This window comes from Zootermopsis nevadensis, unplaced genomic scaffold (assembly GCF_977971745.1).
Source record: "Zootermopsis nevadensis isolate Lab colony 2312 unplaced genomic scaffold, Znev_1.0 Znev_ptg000016l, whole genome shotgun sequence".
NCBI lineage: Eukaryota > Metazoa > Arthropoda > Insecta > Blattodea > Termopsidae > Zootermopsis > Zootermopsis nevadensis.
This window is the reverse complement of record NW_028259148.1, coordinates 4815316-4836655: the sequence shown is the minus strand read 5'-3', so window position 1 is coordinate 4836655 and position 21340 is coordinate 4815316. Positions and strand designations below refer to the sequence as shown.

At 38.3% G+C, this 21340-nt stretch overlaps 1 protein-coding gene across 7 annotated transcripts in view; it reads left to right on the top strand.

Moving 5' to 3' along the window:
* Hip1 (Huntingtin interacting protein 1) overlaps positions 1–21340 on the top strand; it is a 29354-nt gene that overhangs the window by 6213 nt on the left and 1801 nt on the right. For 5 of the 7 annotated variants that reach the window (XM_022078394.2, XM_022078393.2, XM_022078398.2 and 2 more), the window contains exons 3-21: positions 9930–9993; positions 10423–10622; positions 10728–10885; positions 11719–11780; positions 12377–12517; positions 13233–13366; positions 13866–14077; positions 14712–14850; positions 15125–15209; positions 15608–15696; positions 16190–16396; positions 16803–16983; positions 17452–17541; positions 18107–18304; positions 18475–18728; positions 19446–19598; positions 19710–19810; positions 19919–20148; positions 20798–20970. In XM_022078394.2, coding sequence (XP_021934086.1) covers positions 9930–9993; positions 10423–10622; positions 10728–10885; positions 11719–11780; positions 12377–12517; positions 13233–13366; positions 13866–14077; positions 14712–14850; positions 15125–15209; positions 15608–15696; positions 16190–16396; positions 16803–16983; positions 17452–17541; positions 18107–18304; positions 18475–18728; positions 19446–19598; positions 19710–19810; positions 19919–20148; positions 20798–20970 — 2871 coding nt within the window. Of the gene's footprint in view, positions 1–4123; positions 4217–9088; positions 9158–9929; positions 9994–10422; positions 10623–10727; positions 10886–11718; positions 11781–12376; positions 12518–13232; positions 13367–13865; positions 14078–14711; positions 14851–15124; positions 15210–15607; positions 15697–16189; positions 16397–16802; positions 16984–17451; positions 17542–18106; positions 18305–18474; positions 18729–19445; positions 19599–19709; positions 19811–19918; positions 20149–20797; positions 20971–21340 lie in introns of those variants that run through there. The other 2 variants (XM_022078400.2, XM_022078396.2) reach the window with 2 other exon arrangements.

Below are 21340 nucleotides of genomic sequence, written 5' to 3'. Positions count from 1 at the left end.
TTACTCGGCATTGTTGTTACCTAGGAAACGTTACATTTCATTACATTACATTCAGTTACCACAGACTCATCTTAAGCGTAACTAATTCAAGTTAAATAAGCAATGTCTTAATCAAACTTTACTCAATTGTAAAGCATGTATAAAGGAAATATTTAGATTAAAGCCAATATATAAACTTCCTTTCCGTATAGACGTATTTACGTCAAATTCTCCGGAACCGTGGTTCCACTGACAACTTTTTTTGTTGAATTCTGCAGAATGTTTCTCGGTATTAGCTAAGTGCTAGGTTGGCATGTTTACGAAAATAAAATGACGTTAAGTTACCTAATGAGTGTTACGGATCAAAGCTGTTACGAAATTTCTTTTGTGACAGAGAAGGATATAATGGCGTTTCGGCAATGGAGTGACACTTCTAGTTTTGAATTTAACCGTGAGCAAGGATTATTCAGTTGTTAACTGTTGACAACACCCACAAGTGAACGATGATTTTCAGAATTAGGCCTGCGACTTGTTAAAATTTACTAGTAATAATGAGTAGCGATTAAATAAGTCACTTCAGATGATGGAATAAAAATAAGTTATCTGTAATTAAAACCAAGACATTTACATTTTAGATAATATTTGTTTAGTTACTTTAAATATGTCACAGTCGCTTTGTTACTAATTCTCGTTTGTATCAAATTTATGATTCTGTTCTCATCTTAATCCGCCACTGCAGTAGACATTACGACGCGTAATACACTAAGAATGAGTTTCATGTTAACCATCTGTGGCTTCAAAGTCTGTCTTTTGTTGTTATGAGTATGATCTTACGTGGTAACATGACTTAGCAGCAGTTTACAAAAGCCTTATTTGAGCGGGGGTGGGAGATATGCATTCAGAAGTCCATTTTTAGAACAGTATGCCCTTTTGGGCCTCAGTTGGCCTAAACCTCAAGGCCTACAGTACAGCTTTCTTAAAACTCCACACTCCTTGAATCGTGAACCTGGCACTGCCATCACGAAATTACAAACTCCACAGAGCAAATACTTCTTTTCCTCATTCAGTATCCATCGCCGTGTTCAAAAGAGTCCGCCATTGTATCTTATCCCGAACTATGTGAAACCAGTCTACATCCTCATATTCAGTTGAAGATATTTTTTTAATATTATCATACGTCTGTATAAACTTTTCATTCTTCCAAATGGTTTTCTGTCCAGAATTTTTTGTACACATTGCTCATCCACGATGCATGCCACATACACCACCCATCAGATACTCTGTGAAGATTTCCGTCTTCTGGGTTGTTGCGCTGTGTAGTCTGGTCGATGTTAACCAACGTTTCGGAGGTCATACTGCCTCCGTCATCAAGGCGATGATGACGGAGGCAGTATGACCTCTGAAACGTTGGTTAACATCGACCAGACTACACAGCGCAACAACCCAGAAGACGGAAATCTTCATACTCACCGCTGTGAGAACCTCAAGTCTTACAGATACTCTGTGATTTGATGTTTATGATAATTCGTGAAGAATACAAACTATGACGTTTCTCGTTATGCAGTTCTGTCCATTTACCATTTAACTTACTCTCTCTGCAGTGGCTGAGCATCTTTTTAATATACCCACAATCCTAACCAAATTTGAATTAAATCATTCATAAATCATAAACGTAGTAATGACTCGTGCAGGTGTGCTGTCTCCTAGCGACAAGAACAGACAGAACGGAAGAGAGGAAGGAATTGGGAGATGGAACGATTCTGCGTGATAAAGATGTACACAGTTTCGAAGAGTGTTCCAGATAATATAATCTTGCTCAGACGGAAGTTGAATGTTTGTGTATGGTGGTCTTATGCGTTTAAAGTCGATATGAGACTACGTTGGTGAGATACACACGTATTAGTATCGACTCACAATTTATCGATAATAGTTACGTAGATTTTGAAAATAAGCTTTATGAAAGGCGTTATTTTATGCTTTTCATGCAGATACCGCGTTAAAGACAAACGATAATCAATATTTTTGCCTGATGTATTAATTTCGTCTTGGAATTATGGCATTATGGAGCAGTATCGAAATGTTGGTGCGAATTAGAATTAACCTGTTAACTGACATGAAAATTAATTCACTGCAAGAAACAAGCACGTAATTTTTGAGTTATGACGACGGCGTTGTAGTGTTTAGGTGATTGCCCTGAAGGCGAAGGCGATAGATTCCTCCGAAATTTATATTTTCGCCGTCGTGAAACTTTGTCTCGAAGCGTCTGATTTACTCCGAAGTAGTTAATAAATTTAGGTTCTGAAAACTAAAGTAATTATGTGGTACATCTTTTTTATCTGCCCCCGTAGCGTTAGATAGTGATCGATTTATGCATTAAACAGGCGATAAACAGTGGGAATTTAGTGCTTTCGTAGACGACTTTCCCCGAACATGCACTAGCTGTTGCAAGAAATGGATTATTGATTTAGATAAGATACAGATAATATCGATAAGTTCGGCTTGAGAAGGAAGCCTGGCTTCATATGAACTCTGGCGTTTGAAGAGGAGAGGTTTTAAAACTGTAGAGAGAACATTACAGCTGACAACGTCTGTTCCTGGTAGTGGCGAGACGGGCTCTGAGATAGGGAGGAAACTAATCTAGGCAACAGCTTCCGCTCTGCTGCTCTCCCCTAGCAACGCCGTGGTGATCCTATTGTCTGTTCCAAAAACATGCTCTCGTTTGGCCAGAAGGCTTCGAAGAATAACAAATTACATTTTTTCCCCCCAACTTTACATATGATTTTGTAAGAATTCACTTTAAAACTTTCATAATGAATGTAATTTGAGTGGTTGAGAACGCAGTCAGTGTTTTTAAGAAGATTTTTTTAAGTGTCTTGAAAATTATTCGTGGACAACCAATCTTTATTTTAATTCTGAAATACAGGAAAGATTTGCTGGTTACTTCCAGACATCCCCATATCACAAATTCCAACGCAGGAGAATGCTTTTGAGAAGCTAATAGTCGGTCATGTGGTCAATAAATTGTCATATTTTACTGAACCTGAAAGTTTATTACCATGTTCGAAAGAACCGCCACTGGCCCCAATTTTCAGCCGATTTAATCCAACCCATTTTATCTTACACCATATTTATTCAAGTTTAATTTTAATATAGTCTTCCCCTTTTGTACATTTGTCTCCCAAATGATTTTCTTTTCGAAATTCCCGACAAAAAAATACTAATGCGCTTTTATTGTCTCTCCCATGGTGTATGTACCGTTCTTCGCAGTGTTTCATACTTCTGGCGGCACAGTCGCCAAATATTCTTTATTAAACGAAAGAGACCACTTCGCTGATAAGGATAATTTCAAAACTTCTCAGAGTATTTGGTGTTTGGGTATGGTCTGGGTTCGTGTTACTCACGATTGGGCCCGGTCTCGTTGTAAACACTAATGAACTTATCCTTTATGAAATTAGGGGAATTTTTTTTTGTCCTGCTGAGAGGCTGTCAGTTTCTGAAGAAGGACTTTTATAATTTTAAAAGTTTTAGGGCTGTGATGTCTCGCGACTTGGAACACAGATCCTGTTTTAAGGACCAGTTTTTTTTTTACGCATTTTTCAACAGACCGTGAGATAATAACGAAGGAAACATGGCGACGTGGAAGTGCACTTGTCTGTGGTACGAACACTCACTTTGCAGTTTGGTAGAGACTAGGGCTGTGTAACGTCTCCTGGTAATTACTTGCTAGAGTAATTCCCGAGTTGGTTATTTCCTGTTCTTTAAATGACGTAGTAGTTTCAATCGACCGATAAAGGCCCTTGATTTTAGCAACACTAAATAACTCATCTATATATTTACGTATCCATTTTCGCAGCGTTGCTTTTTATTGTAGTTACGAAGGATAAATAAAGAGTAAATTATTCTACTTTCAATATTTATCTGACGTGATAATCAAGAGCTAGTTCTGTTTATGATTTGACTAGTAAATTGCCGTTCAAGAATGATCTGGACAGGAAAATGTGTAAGATGGTTACCTAGGAAATATCAACAATTTGTAAATATGGACTGACAACAATGGTCAGCTTGCATGCATTGTTATGTTACCTAGGAAACGTCATGTGTGTACTCGGCATTGTTGTTACTACCGTCAACAATACTCTTTCGTTATTGCGGAAAGAGCTGAGCTGTGAATCGCTTGTAGAAGTGCGTCGTAGAGTAGATAATTTTGTGCTGGTAAAAACGTTTTACAATGTCACAGGTACTTATCTTATATAAGAATTATTAAGAAATCTATTGTTGCGTTAGTTACAAGATGTACACACCTTTTGATGATTGTAAGAGATTTATTTTGAGTCATTTGAGAAATTATACAGAGATGTTATCAATTATGGCCTCAGAAGGTCGTAATATTGGCAGGAGATTTTAACATTAATTTAAAGAAGGAGGAAAATCAAAGCTTTGTCACGTTTATGGAGGAAACGTTTGGCTTAATTTTGATGTCATATCCTCAATGTAGTACTACTAGATCAAGATCCTGTATAGATATGGTGTTTGCACGATATGTTGATACTCTAAAGTGCACAAATTTTATAACACTAGGGCAGAACGCTCCTTTCGGAGCTCCTCGGAGGGGCTGGTCAAGTTTTTAAAAAGCAACCAACCCCTTCGGGGGGGGGGGTGGTTGCGTTTTAAAATCTTGAGTAAGACACTAAACTCGGCATTGTTGTGTTCCACAACAATGCCGAGTTTGTTTATAGTTGACATTGTTGATGACGTAATTTATTGACGACAACGAGGAATCACAAATTTTTATAGTAAAGAAGATATTTCAGCTACCACAGAGCCATCTTAAGCGTAACTAATTCAAGTTAAATAAGCAATGTCTTAATCAAACTTTACTCAATTGTAAAGCATGTATAAAGGAAATATTTAGAATAAAGCCAATATATAAACTTCCTTTCCGTATAGACGTATTTACGTCTAATTCTCCGGCACCGTGGTTCCACTGACACTTTTTGTTATGATTTTTTAATTAGAAAATTTCATAATGGATTCGTGATTCCATATTGTTTCACGTTCAACAAAGCCTCTTTTTTAAGGTCTACTGCCACACGTAATTTGAGCACCTCACATCAATCGGCGCTCTCATTTCAGAAGTTCGTATTGTTGCTGTTTTTTTCAGCGATTAAAAAGCACAGAGGTCGAGGAAGCATCCATTGTTGTGCGTTCCGAGTTTTATGAACATTTATCAGTTTGTTTAATAATTGGGGGCAGACACATGACATTATGATGCCATTTCCTTATGAAGTAAGAAAGGCAGACACATGTCATAAGACAGTTTTTAAATGCAGCCCCGAGTTCTAGGCAACTTGCAGTGAATACATGTGTGTTCGTTCACAAGGACTAATTTGACACAAACAAAAACTTCAAGCTGACGTGACGTCAGAACTCAAGGCGAATATCGAAAGGCAGAAAGCATTTTCTGTCTGTGTGTGCTCCAATTATGGTAATCTCTTGCGTAACTTAGGCGCTCCGATGTATTTGGCCGGAGCAGTGTCCAGGAATGGACGTTCGATTTGAAATTATGCATACGTTTCGTTTTATCGAACTTAATTTTGGTACAGACCATTTGCTGTTTTCTGAGATGTTATTACGACACGGTTCGAAGTCGTAATAATTCGTAACAGAATCGTAGAATTATTTCTCGTTTTATCAGCCGTTCTCACTCTGCCACTGTAACCCAAAAACATCTTACGTGATTTTGGCATAATTTCTGAAGTAGGGACTTGAAAAGTGTACTGCGCGTTGCGGTAAAGTACTTTACACAAAGTGCGCTTAACAGAAGCTAGATTATAGCGAACGCTTAAATATACAGGGTGAATGAACTTGCACGTGATTAACTGTGATGCCTGATAACTGAAGATGTAGTAGATTTGTTTATGTGCATCTCACGCATTGTCTTCTGTGTTGCGAAACAAAACAATTACTGCTTAAGAAATTACAGACTTAACTGAAGTTGCCTTGAAGACTGCTTTAGTGTTTATGGGCATTATCTCGAAAATTACATCTCGTGTGGGTATGGACGATTTGTAGACGTCAAATAATTTTTGTCTTAAAAGCCGTAACTTCAGATTAAGGGATTTTCTATGGAATAAGTTTTGTTTACGTTAGATTCGTCTTTGTCTTTTCGTGACTCTTCAAACCCCTTTTTTTTCTAGCCTACAATTTGGTCGTCGTCCTTAAACTTTCGTCCTCCATAAACATCTTTCAGGGCTCATAAAAATAGTTCGAATGGATATTCAATAGTAGTAAATCTTTGGAACTGAGTTTGTTATGGGACGCCGATAGTTGCTGAGATCGTCAAGAAATTCGTCATCTTTTAAGAAACCAGAAGGTTCATTACCGTGTTCACAAAAGCCAAGTCCGTGTCCTGCGTGTCTCGTAACATGATTATTTTTTAATAGGGGTTATTGGCTCCTGTCTAACCCGCAGATGGAGAACTACTTTTAGTTGACTCCCCAATTTTGGGCCGAAATTTGGTCTTACGTTGTAGAACGCCGTGGCCCGAGTCATCAGTTACACTATTAGAATGGAATTTAACAACGTCGTAGTATAGTTTTAAGCAAGAGTTTGGATTTATAAACGTATTTTTGTATGTTCCAAAAGTTTAATTGGAACTACGATATTTTAGCATTGGACCTTTGAATTATGAGGAAACGTCCTGCCACATTATTTTATTTATTTATTTATTTAGTGTTCTGTCTGACGACAGGTCCATATGAACAGGATCCTTCCATCCTTTTCTCGGACTGGGACCTGTTCATATACGTTCTTGGCAGATGATCCAGAAGTGGTTTGCCATTGCCTTCTTCTGTGTGTGAATGGAGTAATTGTTGGGATGCCACGGAGAAACCGGGGAAGCCCCCGGAGGAAAACTCAGTGTTGTCTAGACCACGGCCTTGCCCAGCACAAGTTATAAATTCGGGCACCACCGGGAATCGAACCCGAGACCCCAGGATTACAATTAATTAATCTAGAAACACGATATTTTCTAGCGGGATTTACGTAACTCTGAGACAAGTCGAGTATTAACGAATTGGTGAGGACACTGCACATTCGGGCTGAGACAGGCGGAATTATCAATGAAGATTGCTGTCTTCTGGACCTCTGAAACGTCGGTAAACTTTTAGCAATGTTAGGCATAGGATCAGAACGATATTATTGGTTTGAGGAGGACCGTAGGTTATACTAAGTGCGTCGAAAAGTGAATAATCGACAGTTTCGTGTTCAGTTACGTATCGGTGCTCCCGCTGCAGTTATCAGAGCGAATATGGGGTGGTGCTGCTTTGGCATTTCTCGAATGGTTGGGTCATCGCTCCACAGAAACGAAATAACTCCAAGCACTAGATACTGAGTTAATCAGTCAAGATCCTCACATTCTGTTCGCCTCAGATATGTTTGAATCTCCACCCATCTACGTCGAGGTCCAACAAATGGTCTCGTCCACGTTATCGACTAAACAGTTCACATGCGACTCCCGCACGCACGACGTAATTGGTCCCCGAAGAGCCCTCTAGAGTTGAACGCATATTTCCCATAAACGCAATGTTATAAATGGTGACTTCGTTACTGGAAACCCATTCCATACCCCAAAAAATGGCATAATTGACTACGGAAATGGAGGGAAACTCCACAGAACACGAATATATGCCTTTAAAGTAAAAGTAAGTAAATATGTCCCACTGTATGCAATATAGGCACTTTGGGGAGGAGGGGAGAAGAGGAGGTGTGGCTCCTCATTCTTAACCTCGGCACTAGATAGGGGCGAGTGGTCAGCATCACGCCTCGAAAATAAGAAACAAAAAGACATTTGAAAATTCTTTAGCGTACAGTACAGAACGTATAAAAAAGTTCCATTTACTAAATTTCTTCATCTTATGTGTCGTGCTTACCGCCAAGGTGGTCTAGCGGTTAGAACGCTGGCCTTGTAATCCTGGGGTCTCGGGTTCGATTCCCGGCGGTGCCCGAATTTATAACTTGTGTTGGGCAAGGCCGTGGTCTAGGCAACACGGAGTTTTCCTCCGTGGCAGCCCAACAATTACTCCATTCACACACACAGAAGAAGGCAATGGCAAACCACTTCTGGATCATCTGCCAAGAACGTATATGAACAGGTCCCAGTCCGAGAAAAGGATGGAAGAATCCTGTTCATATGGACCTGTCGTCAGACAGAACACTAAATAATAATAAGATGAGGTGGTCTAGCGATTAGAACGCTGGCCTTGTAATCCTGGGATCTCGGGTTCGAATTTATAACTTGTGTTGGGCAAGGCCGTGGTCTAGGCAACACGGAGTTTTCCTCCGTGGCAGCCCAACAATTACTCCATTCACACACACAGAAGAAGGCAATGGCAAACCACTTCTGGATCATCTGCCAAGAACGTATATGAACAGGTCCCAGTCCGAGAAAAGGATGGAAGGATCCTGTTCATATGGACCTGTCGTCAGATTCGTACGCCGTCGTAAATTTGAGCTTCGGACGTTTTAGGGTCCATCTCGCAAGAAAAAAGAATGCGGAGAGAGGTCGTCGTGAGTCGGGTGGGGCTCTTGTGCGTCCGTAATGTTAAAAACATTTCTGTCGCTCCCATGTGTACTTAGATGCCACGCCCATATTTTCCTCCGTCACTTGTTCAAACTTTGCCGCTAATGCCAAAGGTTGGGAGTTCTTGAGAATATACTAAATAAAAAGAGCGATTAGACTACGAGGTTTTAGAGTGGAACGTGTAGCACGCATGAGGAGGAAACGTGCATACAAAATTTGAGTTGGAGAACTTGATGTGAAGAGACCACTTTCCATACCGAGGAGTAAACATAAGGATAATATTAAAATGTATCTTTAGAAGCGAGGTATGACTTGCTTCGTTTGGGTGCAGTGGCGGGCTCACGTAAACACCGCAATGAATCATCTGGTTCTTTATAAGGCGGGATTTCTTTTGATTAGCCGAGCAGTTATCAGCTTCTCAAGGACTACCCACAGAGTTAATGAATCGAAGACTGGTCTGAATGCACAATTGTTAAGTTGTGAAACCACATCGAGTGGGGTTGCTGACGAAACAAACGACTGGCGTCTTATGAATCACGCACGATGTTTCGTCGTATCTTGCACGCTGCTGCAGAAGTGAAGTACAGAACTGTACAGGTTTGTCATCTTGAAGATTGAGTGCATAATCGTGAATTAATTTCTTAACAGTCATAAAAGGCAGATTGTGCGGAATACAGACTCTGATAAAAGAATAATAATTTTCATTTACCTGAGTGATAAAAGTTACATACATTTCGTTCTCCTTATTTAGAAACCTCTCCACAGATACTCTTTATATGCTCTTTTCATTTTACATATTTTCAGCACAAAAATTTACTTTTGGAGTCATTCTTAGTTCGTTGCACGAAGCAGAAATGGCTATTCGTGTCTTCTACTTGAGAATTTCTGGACAGATGTGATTTTCAATTTATGCTCCATCCATTTTAACCCCTAGGAAAGAGCCCATAGTAAAGACAAGTTAGTACATATTTGGTGACCAAGAAAACATCCATTTCTCGGTTTGCATTCAAACCCTGGGTTTCTAGATTGTAGCCTGTCGGTATGCAGACTCAGCTTCCAGCAAAGAAAGAAAGAAATAATGGAAATGAATAAAAAAGGACTCCAACCACCCCCTCACTCCACCTTTAACATATTAATTTGGCCCCAACCGTGGTCATGCTTGATACTGTTGGTGAATGATGATTCAATTAGGTGATCGAGGTAATTTATGCATAAGGTGTATGTGTTTGGATGATCTGCTTTGCTGGACTAGTGGTCAGCTGGGGTTGGATACATCTGTCATGCAGTAACTATCTTTTTGTTCTCAGATCACGTTGGATATTTGCTTGGAATTTCGTAAATCATTTATTGCATTTTTATTCTTCTACAGGCAATCAGTATTGGAAAAGCCATCAATCAGATTGAAACTCCAGTCAAAGAGAAGCATGTAAGAAGTATCCTTATGCAAGTAAAAGTATGTTTTAGGAACTTTAAAATATTTTAAGTTAGCCAATTCTCATATAAATATATGTGAATCATTGCCATAAAATATGTAAGACTTGTCAGTAAGTTGCATGAATTCACAAATTTTGTAATGGAAAATTGGAATTCAAAATGTTTGTTTTTTATTTCCATGTGATCCATTAAATCAGTCGGGTAAAACACCAGTGCAGTAATTGGTCACAGCTATGTTTGCTTTGTGTGCATTATTCAGAGTTACACAGGCGTTCAAATGTTATTGTTCTCCTTAAGCATGTTTGAAAGTAAATGAAATTGTTAATGTCAGTGTGCCTTGCTGTCCTGCAGAAAAGAATTTTGAGCATTCACAATTAAATTGTTCACTTAGTATAATTGAATTATACAAATTCTTAACTGAGGCCCAGGCACGATCATCGGAACGTTTCACGAGAAGGGAGCACAGACATTTTGGGTGTGTGCTCTGCGACTCCCTTTACAAGACAATCGAATTGTGGCATGGAAATTTTGTCATGTCCTACATAAAGTTCTTCGAGAGGGACATCCACAAGTTCTTCCCCACTCCCAGCGACATCGAGGATCAATAGAAGATTTGGGAAAGTTGTGGGTAAGTAATTGACATGAAGTCATGAATTTGTGTAAGGGTCTAGCAGAATAACTGCAAGAAGTTCTTGCTATTACTTTCTTGGAAAACAAATTTGTCTGATCGCAGTGCCATTTACGAGAAGGGTACGGGAAACTTATACAGTGCTATACTGTTCTTCTCATAACAAAGTTGGACTTCCATCGCCGCAACCCTCGTTTTCCGGGCAACCTTCAAGTCACAAAAGAGGAACTTGAGAGCATTGGCGAGAATGATATCAATAACTAGTAAGTATGATTTAATAGTGATTATGAATTTCTGAGCAGCACCCGACGTGTAGCCTTCAAAGGTATTATACCTGATCTTTGACCTCGTTCATGTCAGACTGTCTGTTAGAACAGGGCAATCACACTGCCAATAACTTCTTTGAAAGTTTCTTTTGAATTTATCGTTTTTTATGTGTAATAAAAAGGTGTGTAAAATATAGAATTCCATCCTTTATTTGTGGAGCTTAGCCCTGTTGGTGTTTTATCTGTACATGTTTTGTAAACAGTGATGATCACATTTGCCCCCCTTTCTGCCAATTCACTGTTATATTTTCCAGGCTGTTTTATAAAAACTGAGTCTAAAGCGGTCCATCCACGTACGAGTCTGGCTCGGCTCGGGTTCCAGTGAGCCAAACTCGTTTGTGGGTGGGGTGTCACGAGCCGAGTCTGCTATGCATGTGTGGTGAAATATATCCGAGCCCGGCTCACGAGTCAGACTCGTACGTGGATGGGCCGCTTAAGCCCAAGATAAGCAGAAAGCAGTAAACTAAAAACCATATATTTGGCTTGATTTATTTTATAATTAAATATTCTGCTTACATTTGCCTCACTTTTAACAGAATGCATCGTTCAGTTCAGATCGAGGCAGGCTGAGTGGAACCTTCATCAGTGGTTCAGTAAATTTACTGGCTGAAAAAGAGTTAAATATTCAGCTTGCATGTTGATGACGTGACATTGTGAGTGAGCTTAGGTAACAATATAGCAGTGGTTAGACAAGTATAATTGACTTCATTGTGTGTTGTTCATCTCAATGTGAATAACAGGAAATAAACATTCTTATTCTTCTTTTTCAGTTTTCAAATGTCTGTAGAAATGTTTGATTACATGGATGAAATTTTAAATCTTCAGTCAGCAAGTAAGTGTTTCCTGTTGATTCTATGTGTTTGTGTACCCTGTAATAGTGAAATGGTAATTTGTTAGGTTAGGTTGTTAACGATGCTAGGAGCCAACTGCTGTGATGTTAATTGAGACACTTGGGGTGCATATAGATGAGGGAATGGCAAAAAGAGTGGGTGATGGAGGCTGTTGAAAGTTTGCCTTTAGTGACTGACAAAAAATTACAGAAACATTGCTCATTCCTAGCTGTGATTGTTTCATAATAGAATTTGCCTCATTTTGGTGCTAAGAAGCACAAGAGCTGTAAGTTACTAGGAGTAGTTTCTTGCAATAATGCTAAAAATATTAATCTTCATGGCCAACAAGTTGTGTGTGTGTGCACTGTTTTGATTATTGTTTGTGTGTTTATTAGGACAATATAAGATTACGGGCAATTGTGATGTGAATAAAACAGCAGAATCTGATTTTTGTTTTTAATGCAAGCAAAAAGAAGGGGAAGAATTAATTTGCATTCCTTGAAAAGTAGATGGATGTAGTGTTTAATGCTTTGAATTTTATTCTAATTCCTGATCATCCATTGGTATGTATTTTTGATGTATCGGCTTTATCTTATAGTTTTTGGCTCGCTCAACATGTCTCGTTCAAACTCGATGATGAGCTCCGGTCAGTGTCGCCTTGCGCCGCTCATACCCTGCATTCAAGACTCATCGCAGTTGTACGATTACTGTGTCAAGATTCTCTTCAAATTGCATGCAAGTAAGAGTTGTGTAGACTGTTCGGAAAATCCGTTCTTTTTCATCTTATGTGCATGCAGTGTTTTGTTACACACAGGCGACAACAAACACTTTAATACACAAAGGAACGTAATGGTGGTATGAGGTTTTCATGGCAGTTAAAATGTTGATTGTGGTCTTCTGGGTTGTGATGCTGTGTGGTCTTGTGGGTCGTCAACCAACATTTTGGAGGAACGTATTGAATCCATATTCATTGTACAAGTGAGTCATATGAGGATTTAGTCACCAGTACAGGCTAATTTATAGCTTTAGTTTGATACTTAAGGAGGTTGTTGGGGAGATTGTTTGGATCAAAGAGTGATTTTTTTCCTTCAGATTTTCCACCATTTTTATTTTTGTGACTGGTAAACCTTGCAGTTAAAGAATGGCTTGTAGCTCTGTAGCATGGGGATTTAAGTCTCCTAATCCCATTTCAATAAAAGTTAATAAAAGGTCCTTATAGGGACTACACATAGAGGAACGTTAAGTGCCAGTAATTTTGTTTTGGATAACATTGTGTTAAACCCACGATAATGGGTGCTTTGCAGGTAAATTTATGTATTTTATATTTCTGCTTAAATGTTGTGAACATACTGTAGCTTACAGAGCAGAAGTAAGCCTAAAATGGGATATGTATTTTATTTACAAACTGTGAGAACCTAAATCTTTAGATATTAATGACATTTAAATCATTGTAGGTCTTCCTCCTGATACACTAGCAGGTCACAGAGAAAGGTTTCTGAAGCAATTTCAAGGTTTGCGACAGTTTTACCTAAATGCAAACACTATGCAGTACTTCCGCAATCTTATCCAGATTCCTCTACTGCCTGAGGTATGTATTTTAAAATGCTTAAGTTTTTATTTTCCTAGATCTACTTTCCTTCTCCAAACAGTTCTTCATCAGACTTGGTATTTGATGAAGAGGGTTGTAATGTAACACCAAGTAGTAGTTTTCTTGAGAAGCCAGTAGCTAGTCACTTGATCGATAAGTTACTTGTATGGAACCTGGAGTTTTATTATTATGTTACCAGAATTCTACCACTGGATCATACCCTAGGCCAGATAAATTAAATCTACACTTTCATATCCTGTGATTGTCATGGCGTGCTTCTTTTAAAAATTCAGAATTAATCTTTTGACTATAGGAAATTGAGGGGTGTGCAAGAGGATTAATGTGGTTGGAATTGTGTGTGTGTGTATATATATCTCCTTGTTTAAGAATTTTAGTAGAAACATTATGTAAACCTCGTATTTATACAGTCTCTAAAATTATTACCCAAAGACCACAATGTAAAATTATTATTCCTTTTCTACCTTCTGTTTGTTTTCAGACACCACCTAATTTCCTTGTGCAGTCAGATCTGCGAAGCTATGTGACGCCCGTTGTTATCCTTCCGCCAGAAGATACAGTCCATCATAGCGACAGTGACAATGTGGTGGATGGAAATCTAGTGGATACGTCAGACGCCAACTCTATGACGGGTGATCTAGTCGACTTGAATCATCGAAATGGTTCAATCTCACCAGATGTTCTTGCAGAAAGGCAAGTCAGAGTTTGTTTTATGGATCCACTAATTATCACTAATAATTTTGTGTATGTTCATTGTTATATTTTCTTTAATACACCAAGTACTATGATCATGTGTGCAAGACTTAGAATTCTATCTTTGCATGACAAAGTTTTACTCCCTGCTGAAACATTGGAATCTTTTCAATTCCTGCTGCAAGAAGAATGTTTAATGTATATGGAAGATAATATATTTACTTTCCTTTATATTGTGTATGTTTGTGTTGTCTGTGGTTAATGCTTTTAAATGAATGGTATAAATTAATTTTGACGCAAATACGTCTATACAGAAGGGTCATTCGGCAAAACAGCGTTAGGAAGATCCATACCAACAACGTGTAAATATGGACCGACAATGGTCAGCTTTTATATGAACTCCTGCGTGCATAACAATCCTTTACCTCCTCCTTCTTTTTCCGGTTTAACAATGTTTCTACATTTTCCGGTACCCTTTACGGGTCCCCAACTTCTTAGTTGGCTTGATCTATGGACAATCGGTAGGACTTCTTGGACGAGGGATCGGCCTGTCAACCCATTATCAAAATCTGTAATAAGAAGTGACTGTATGTTGCAGAGGTTTACATTTTTGTAACTTGGGAACTTTTTACAGAGACAACTTGATAGAACATCTGCAGCAAGAGATCAGTCGTCTAAGGGCAGAAATACAGAGGCTGATCCACGAACACCAAAGAATAGTTGATCAACTGAATGAAAGAATTGGGGAGCTACAAGTGGATTTAGCAACAAAGGTGCTGTATTGCCTGACCCTTTAGTATGTAGTATAAAATATTTTTTGATTCTTCCAAAAATCACACTTGTATTTAGGAATAAAGTAAATTTTGTTTTTCAGTGTAGACCGGCTCTTTACGAATGAAAGTTTTAAAATAGACTTTGAATTACTGAAATCATTTTGTATTATTTAGTAAAGTGTATCAGTTCAAAGTTGTTTTCTTTTCATATGTGTGCTTTAATTTTTAATTATGTTGGATAATGGTGCAATATCATTGGAATTTTTTTCTGTAGGACAGTGAACTTCTTCAAGAAAGGCAGTTGAAAGATGATTTGTTACAGCAAACTGAAGTTGTTTCAAAGTTCCAGGAAACTGAGAGTAAGTCTTAATTTCATACTGTATATGTCACAAAGAACAAAATATTTACTTGCACTTCTGCTTTTTTCTGATGAGGTATGTAGTGTGAATAAAGACAAATGTTGGCTACCCTGAAATATTTTCTGCATTTTACTGTAGAAATACTTCAGATTTTCCCCTCCTGTAATTATTCCACCAAAGCTCCATACTCATCTATAACTACCTGTGAGGCGCTGTAAGGCTGAATTCTGAGTGAAGAGGTTCTATGAAGATGGCTGTCTTCTGGGTTGTTGCATCATGTAGTCTGGTAGATGGCAAATGTCTGCCAGACTGCATGGCACAACCATGCAGAATACGGTTCTGTTCATACTTGCCACCATGAGAGCCTGAAATCTCACAAGGTTCTATGCTTATTGCAGAGAAGGCGAAGACAGTAGAAGAAAAATTCCAAAAACTGAAGGAAGTGTACACCAAACTACGGGAGGAACATATCCAGCTAATTCGACAAGTAAGCAGCTTTGTCTCTAAAGTTAATTTCAAATTACTAATTATTAAAGTCTGTCTGAACAGTTTACAGATTGTTATAGTTAAAAGTTGATTAAACAAGTCGTCCCATAAGACTGAAGTGTGGTTAGATGAATTTTCAGGACCTTCAGCTTTTAACAACATTTTTAGAATTGTTTAAGTTGTGCTGTATCAAATGACAGTATTATGGTATAAGTGATGAATTAGAAAGGATCTGGAAGGGAACAGTTGTGACCTATCTTAAGATGCGTTAAATTTCATAAAAAAAACACCGAGTCAGGATAGCTGGTATCTTGGCTGAGATTTTAACCCAGGACCACCAAAATATGAGACAGGAGTGCTATCTGCTAGACTCAGACACTCGCTAATTACTGAAAATTCTTTCAGAATAATTTTTGCTCTGCCCCCCCCCCCCTCCCCTCCTTTTTTTTGTTCCTGTGATGGTCAATGAATATTGCTTTTGCTCGTGATTACAGAAAGCTGATATTGATAAACAACTTCTTAGTGCACGGAGTATGAGTGAAACTGCAATAAGATCAAAAACTCAAGCTGAATCCAGAGTACAGGAACTGATGTTAGAGAAGTCGGAGGCAGAAGATTCATTACAGAGGTGTTCCAGTGAAGCTCAGGCTGAACTTGTGACCCTGAGGCAAAGTCAGGAATCAGCCAAATCTGAAAACCAGGTGAATTAACATATAAAAAACTTTTAGACCTTTGTTGCCAAAGCACATCTAAATAATATTTAAGAATTCAGTATGTATTGCAAATAAAATAATGCATCTCAGTTACAAAGATCAGTTGGTTAATGCTGCTTAAGAAAGTAATCGCCGTTTACACTGAAACTCATAATAAACTCGTAAATACCAAAATGCAGTATTACTTACTGTTAAAGCAGAACTTTGGGACGGTGGACAGTGTACAAAATATTGTTCATGTTATCATACACCAATGTCTTTATACTCAGCTTATACACACTTGGTTTGCTGTCTGAAATAGTTGACAAAACCAACAGCTTTTGTCCTCCGTTTAGCTCATTTCAATATTTATCATGACATTTTGTACATGCATTTCATGTGCTGTTTGTTACAGAATCTTGCCTGCAAAGTTGAGTGGCTACTGAGTGAGAAGAATTTAGTTGAATCAAAGCTTCAAGACCTGTTGGCTCAAAAGGAGGACCTCGATGTGCGACTCAAGGACACGGAGAACAGGATGAAGGAGTTGGAAGCACGGTTACAGGAAGAAAAATACAACAAGCTGTATCAGCTGTTGGGTATGTTAGGTCGAACATAAGTAGTATTCACGGTATGAGAGTCCACAGTGGGCTGTGCTTGTAATTTGACGTAAGATGGATCAGTTTGTCGCTGAACCTTTGGTTGCCGTTCCCTGTGGCGTATTCATTTCTCTGCTTGGTGATGTCCAGTTGGAAAACTGTTTCATCACTTTTCACGTCTTGTAAACATTTGTTTTGTAATTGACCTTGGAGGAAATACTTGAATTTCTATTATTTCAAACATTTACAGCAGATAGGCTAACCTGCTGGTGGTACATATGGTGGGTAGAATTGTTATAAAATGCAGTACCTATATGGAAATACGTGTGTATGAAATGCAAAGTCAGTGTGATCATGTTAAGATATATAAAATAGTTTAAAATTAACAGTTAAATATAAATATTTTAATGTACCATACTTAGTGTCTACAAATGTTAATGTTTACCTCATTTTTCTGTTCTCTTCTAGTCACGTGCATATCACAAGCAGAAGAAATAGTACAAAAATCAGTTGATGAAGTTGACAATCCAGCCATTTCTGCTGTTACATGTACACCAGGTACGGAAGTGATTTATCGTTAATAGTTTTTGATTTTAAATTTTTTTCAGAGCTTAGAATATGATACAATCTATGCAGACCTATTAAAAGTAGTGTGCTACTTCAAGTGAACCTTAGAAATATGTGTGATTGAGAAGTTTGAATTTGTCTTTCTACTGTTAATTCTCTTCTTTTTCTATGGCTCTCCGGTCCGTATTCGGTCCATGGCCTCTTGAATTCTCCTCTTCCATTCAGTCCTCTGTTAGGTCCGTCTGTCCAAGGCTTCAATTGAGGTTTCGAAACATCTTCCTTTTTACGGTGCAAGGTTGTTAGCCTTGCGACCAACCCTCAACCCGGAGGACCAGGGTACCTGTCTTAGTCTGACCTCTCCCCCTCGACCAATCTGGCTAGGGAAGCCCTACCAGTAGCTATGGGGTCACTGAGGTACTCAAGCCCCACCACCAAGACATGGTGCAGGTACCATTAAGTGGGGTCTACTGTTAATTATAAATGGATAAAATTGTACTTTTATTGGTGTGATAATGTAGGGAAATACTGTAATAATTGTTGGTGTTGCTTGTTTCAGATTATTTTCGAGGTTTAATAGAACCAGTTCAGAATTCCTTAAATTACCTTGCAAGCTCATTTCAGGCTTACAGTTCAAATTCTGCGGCAATTGATAGTCTGGTTCAGAATGTGATATGTACGGCTCAGCTTCTTGCTGATTACATACTGCGAGGAAAAACCACTTCTAACACGTCTCCTGATATTGAGTTTGGAGAACGTAAGTATTGAACTTATGTTGAAGCATTCCTTGTGCTAGAATATTTTCTGTCTACGCTATTGTAAACATTTCTCATTGTCCATAATTGCAGTAACTAAAACATGATAAAACAAAAATTTACAGTTTTATTGTATTTCTGAATGTAATAAAATTACAAAATTACTTTACAGACATAGCTGAAGTATGTAAATTAGTAGGAAGTTCCACTTTGAACCTTCTGGGCAGTATAAAGGATCAAAAGAAGGCGGACAGTGTGGCCGGGAACGTTGCCACAGTGAAGAGCAGAGTGGCCGAGTTGTCAGAGCTAATTGAGAAACTCACAAATATTTTGAAAGGTGATTCTGCAGAAATGATTGGTGATATGGTTGAGTCAGAGCTTGCTAGTATGGACAAAGCAATTGAGGAAGCTGCCAACAGAATAGAAGTAAGTGTGAAGTGCGTTGTGTGCGATGTTTTACTGAAGGTCAGCAAATTTAGCACATTGTGCTGTAACTCTTATGAAAATTTTGTATTGCACATATAATAATAATTTGTCGTGTTTAACATATAATTTAATATGCAGGTACAAATATTACAATTTTCCATTTATAAATAAAATGTCGAAGAGAAATGCTTTAGCTTTGCAACATAATTGCATTTCTGTTAATTGATGAAGTGATCTATCTGAAGATAAAGTTAGATATGATGCCAAAGTTTGAAGGAATAATTTATGTCTACTTCATTTGCAGAAGTGTTATGAATTAGTAATTATCAGACTTGGTGATGTATTTCTGTGCATAAAAGTTACCAGTACAAATATCCTGTGTCTTGAGTGTTGTCAGTCTCAACCTAGCTAAAATAGTTCTTTACTTCCTGCCATAAAATCAAGATAATTTGTGTGCTATTATTTTATGTACTATGAGGCCTCGATAAAAGTTGTATTATTTTATTATAACATTAAACTTCAAAATATCTGATTTTTACTTTAAGTGGTGCCTACCTGTGGAGTTGGCATGGCCGCCATATTTATAGGGTAGACAGGTACTTGCTACAGTTAGACTTGATAGATTTTTACCAAAGATTATGGTAAGTTTTCAAATATATTATGGCACAATAGAGTCTGCTACTTCACTCTGTAGATTATGTCATTATTTCTTTTCAGGAAATGTTGAGTAAATCCAGAGCAGCTGATTCAGGGCTCAAACTTGAAGTGAATGAGAAAATCTTGGATTCATGTACAACCCTAATGCAAGCAATTAGAGTGTTGGTGCAGAAGTCTCGGTTATTGCAGGCGGAGATTGTTGCCCAAGGAAAGGTTAGTTCGATGTTTGTATGCAAATTGGCCCAGATGCACTCTTTTCTTTCTTTTCTTTGTTTGGTGGGGGGACATGGTGAACTACAATAACATCTTCCACTTTTTTTCTAGGGTACAGCATCTGCTAAGGAGTTTTACAAAAGAAATCATCAGTGGACAGAAGGCTTAATATCAGCGGCCAAAGCTGTCGGAATGGGAGCTAAGTTCCTTTTGTATGTATTGACAATTCTTTTGGCATGATAACAAGAAACTGGATTTGTATACCATCTTTGGAACATTTTCTTTCAGTAGTTTTGCTGATGATTGGCTGTGCTTTTCAGAACGGCAGCAGACAAGGTGGTGAGTGGTCAAGGTAAATTTGAGCAGCTTGTGGTGGCATCACAGGGGATTGCAGCCAGTACGGCACAGCTTGTGGTGGCAAGCCGTGTGAAAGCTGATCGCAACAGCAAGAATATGTCATCCCTGTTTCAAGCATCGAAGGGTGTCACCCAAGCTACGGGTGGAGTCGTGGCTACTGCCAAATCATGTGGGCAGATGATAGAGGAGAACGGTAATTTTTTAAAAAAAAAATCTTTATTCCAGAATCTTACAGCTGTGTAAGCAAGACCGTTGGTACTTGCAAACCTGGAAAAGATGTCACTTTGTCATTATTTCATTGAGTTTAATCAGTGAATCATTAAAAGAGATTAATGGAGTGGTCCAGCACTCAGTTTTATTACAGTTCTCAGCTGTCTGGATGCCGTTCATTTCTCAGCCTTCCAGCCAATATTTTATGAAAATAGAATTTTACAAAGAAAGAAAAGATGATTCCTAAACTAATACACTATTTGAGTGAATAAAACACTGACTTTGTAAATGAATTGTCAGTGTCCAAACTGCAGTCACTCTCAGTTGTAATTCTTTACTGCACGTTGATGGTGATCATTGAGTTGTGATGATTTGCAAGTATAAATTTTTTAGAGGAAAATACTGCCTCATTTCATGCTTATACACAATTGCCTTGTCTTCAAGTTCTGTTGCTTTATTTGCGTGTGTGTTTGCGAGGGTGAAATACTGTAGGTACGTCTACAATGACCGTAGGACACTGAAGTATTTTTCTTCTCTAATAACGAAAGGATTAAGAAAGAGCCGATGCAGTTAAAAAATCATCCTTGTAATATATTTTTATTAACTCACTTCTTCCCGCATGCTTTGAACAGAGGACCTAGACATGAGTGGTTTGTCACTGCACCAAGCTAAGCGATTAGAAATGGAGGCCCAGGTGCGAGTCTTGGAACTGGAGGCATCATTGGATCAGGAACGCCTGCGACTTTCTGCTCTTCGTCGCCATCACTACCAATTGGCTGGTGAAGTTGAAGGCTGGGATCAGGAGGTAACTAACTAGTTGTTTATGATAGATGTAATCTATGTGAGCAGGAACAAAAATGTAATTTTGTCTTAATGTTATTAATAAATAATGAAGATGACTGTCGTCTGGTATGTTGCATCATGTGTTCTGGTAGAAGTAAGTAACAGAAAAGTGGGAAGTTGAGGATCCCCTAATGTGAAGAGAATGGTACATCAGAATGAATATCAATTATCTAGAATTATGGGGGGGGGGGGGGAAATTAAAAAAATTTAAATCTTGTCGTATTACCATAGAGTTGTTAAAGAGTAGCATGAAAATTCTTTGCAAGAATCTGGATTTAAACGTGGACCTCTTGGAAAATATTTAGTATGTTAAGTTATTGTCTCCATGCATT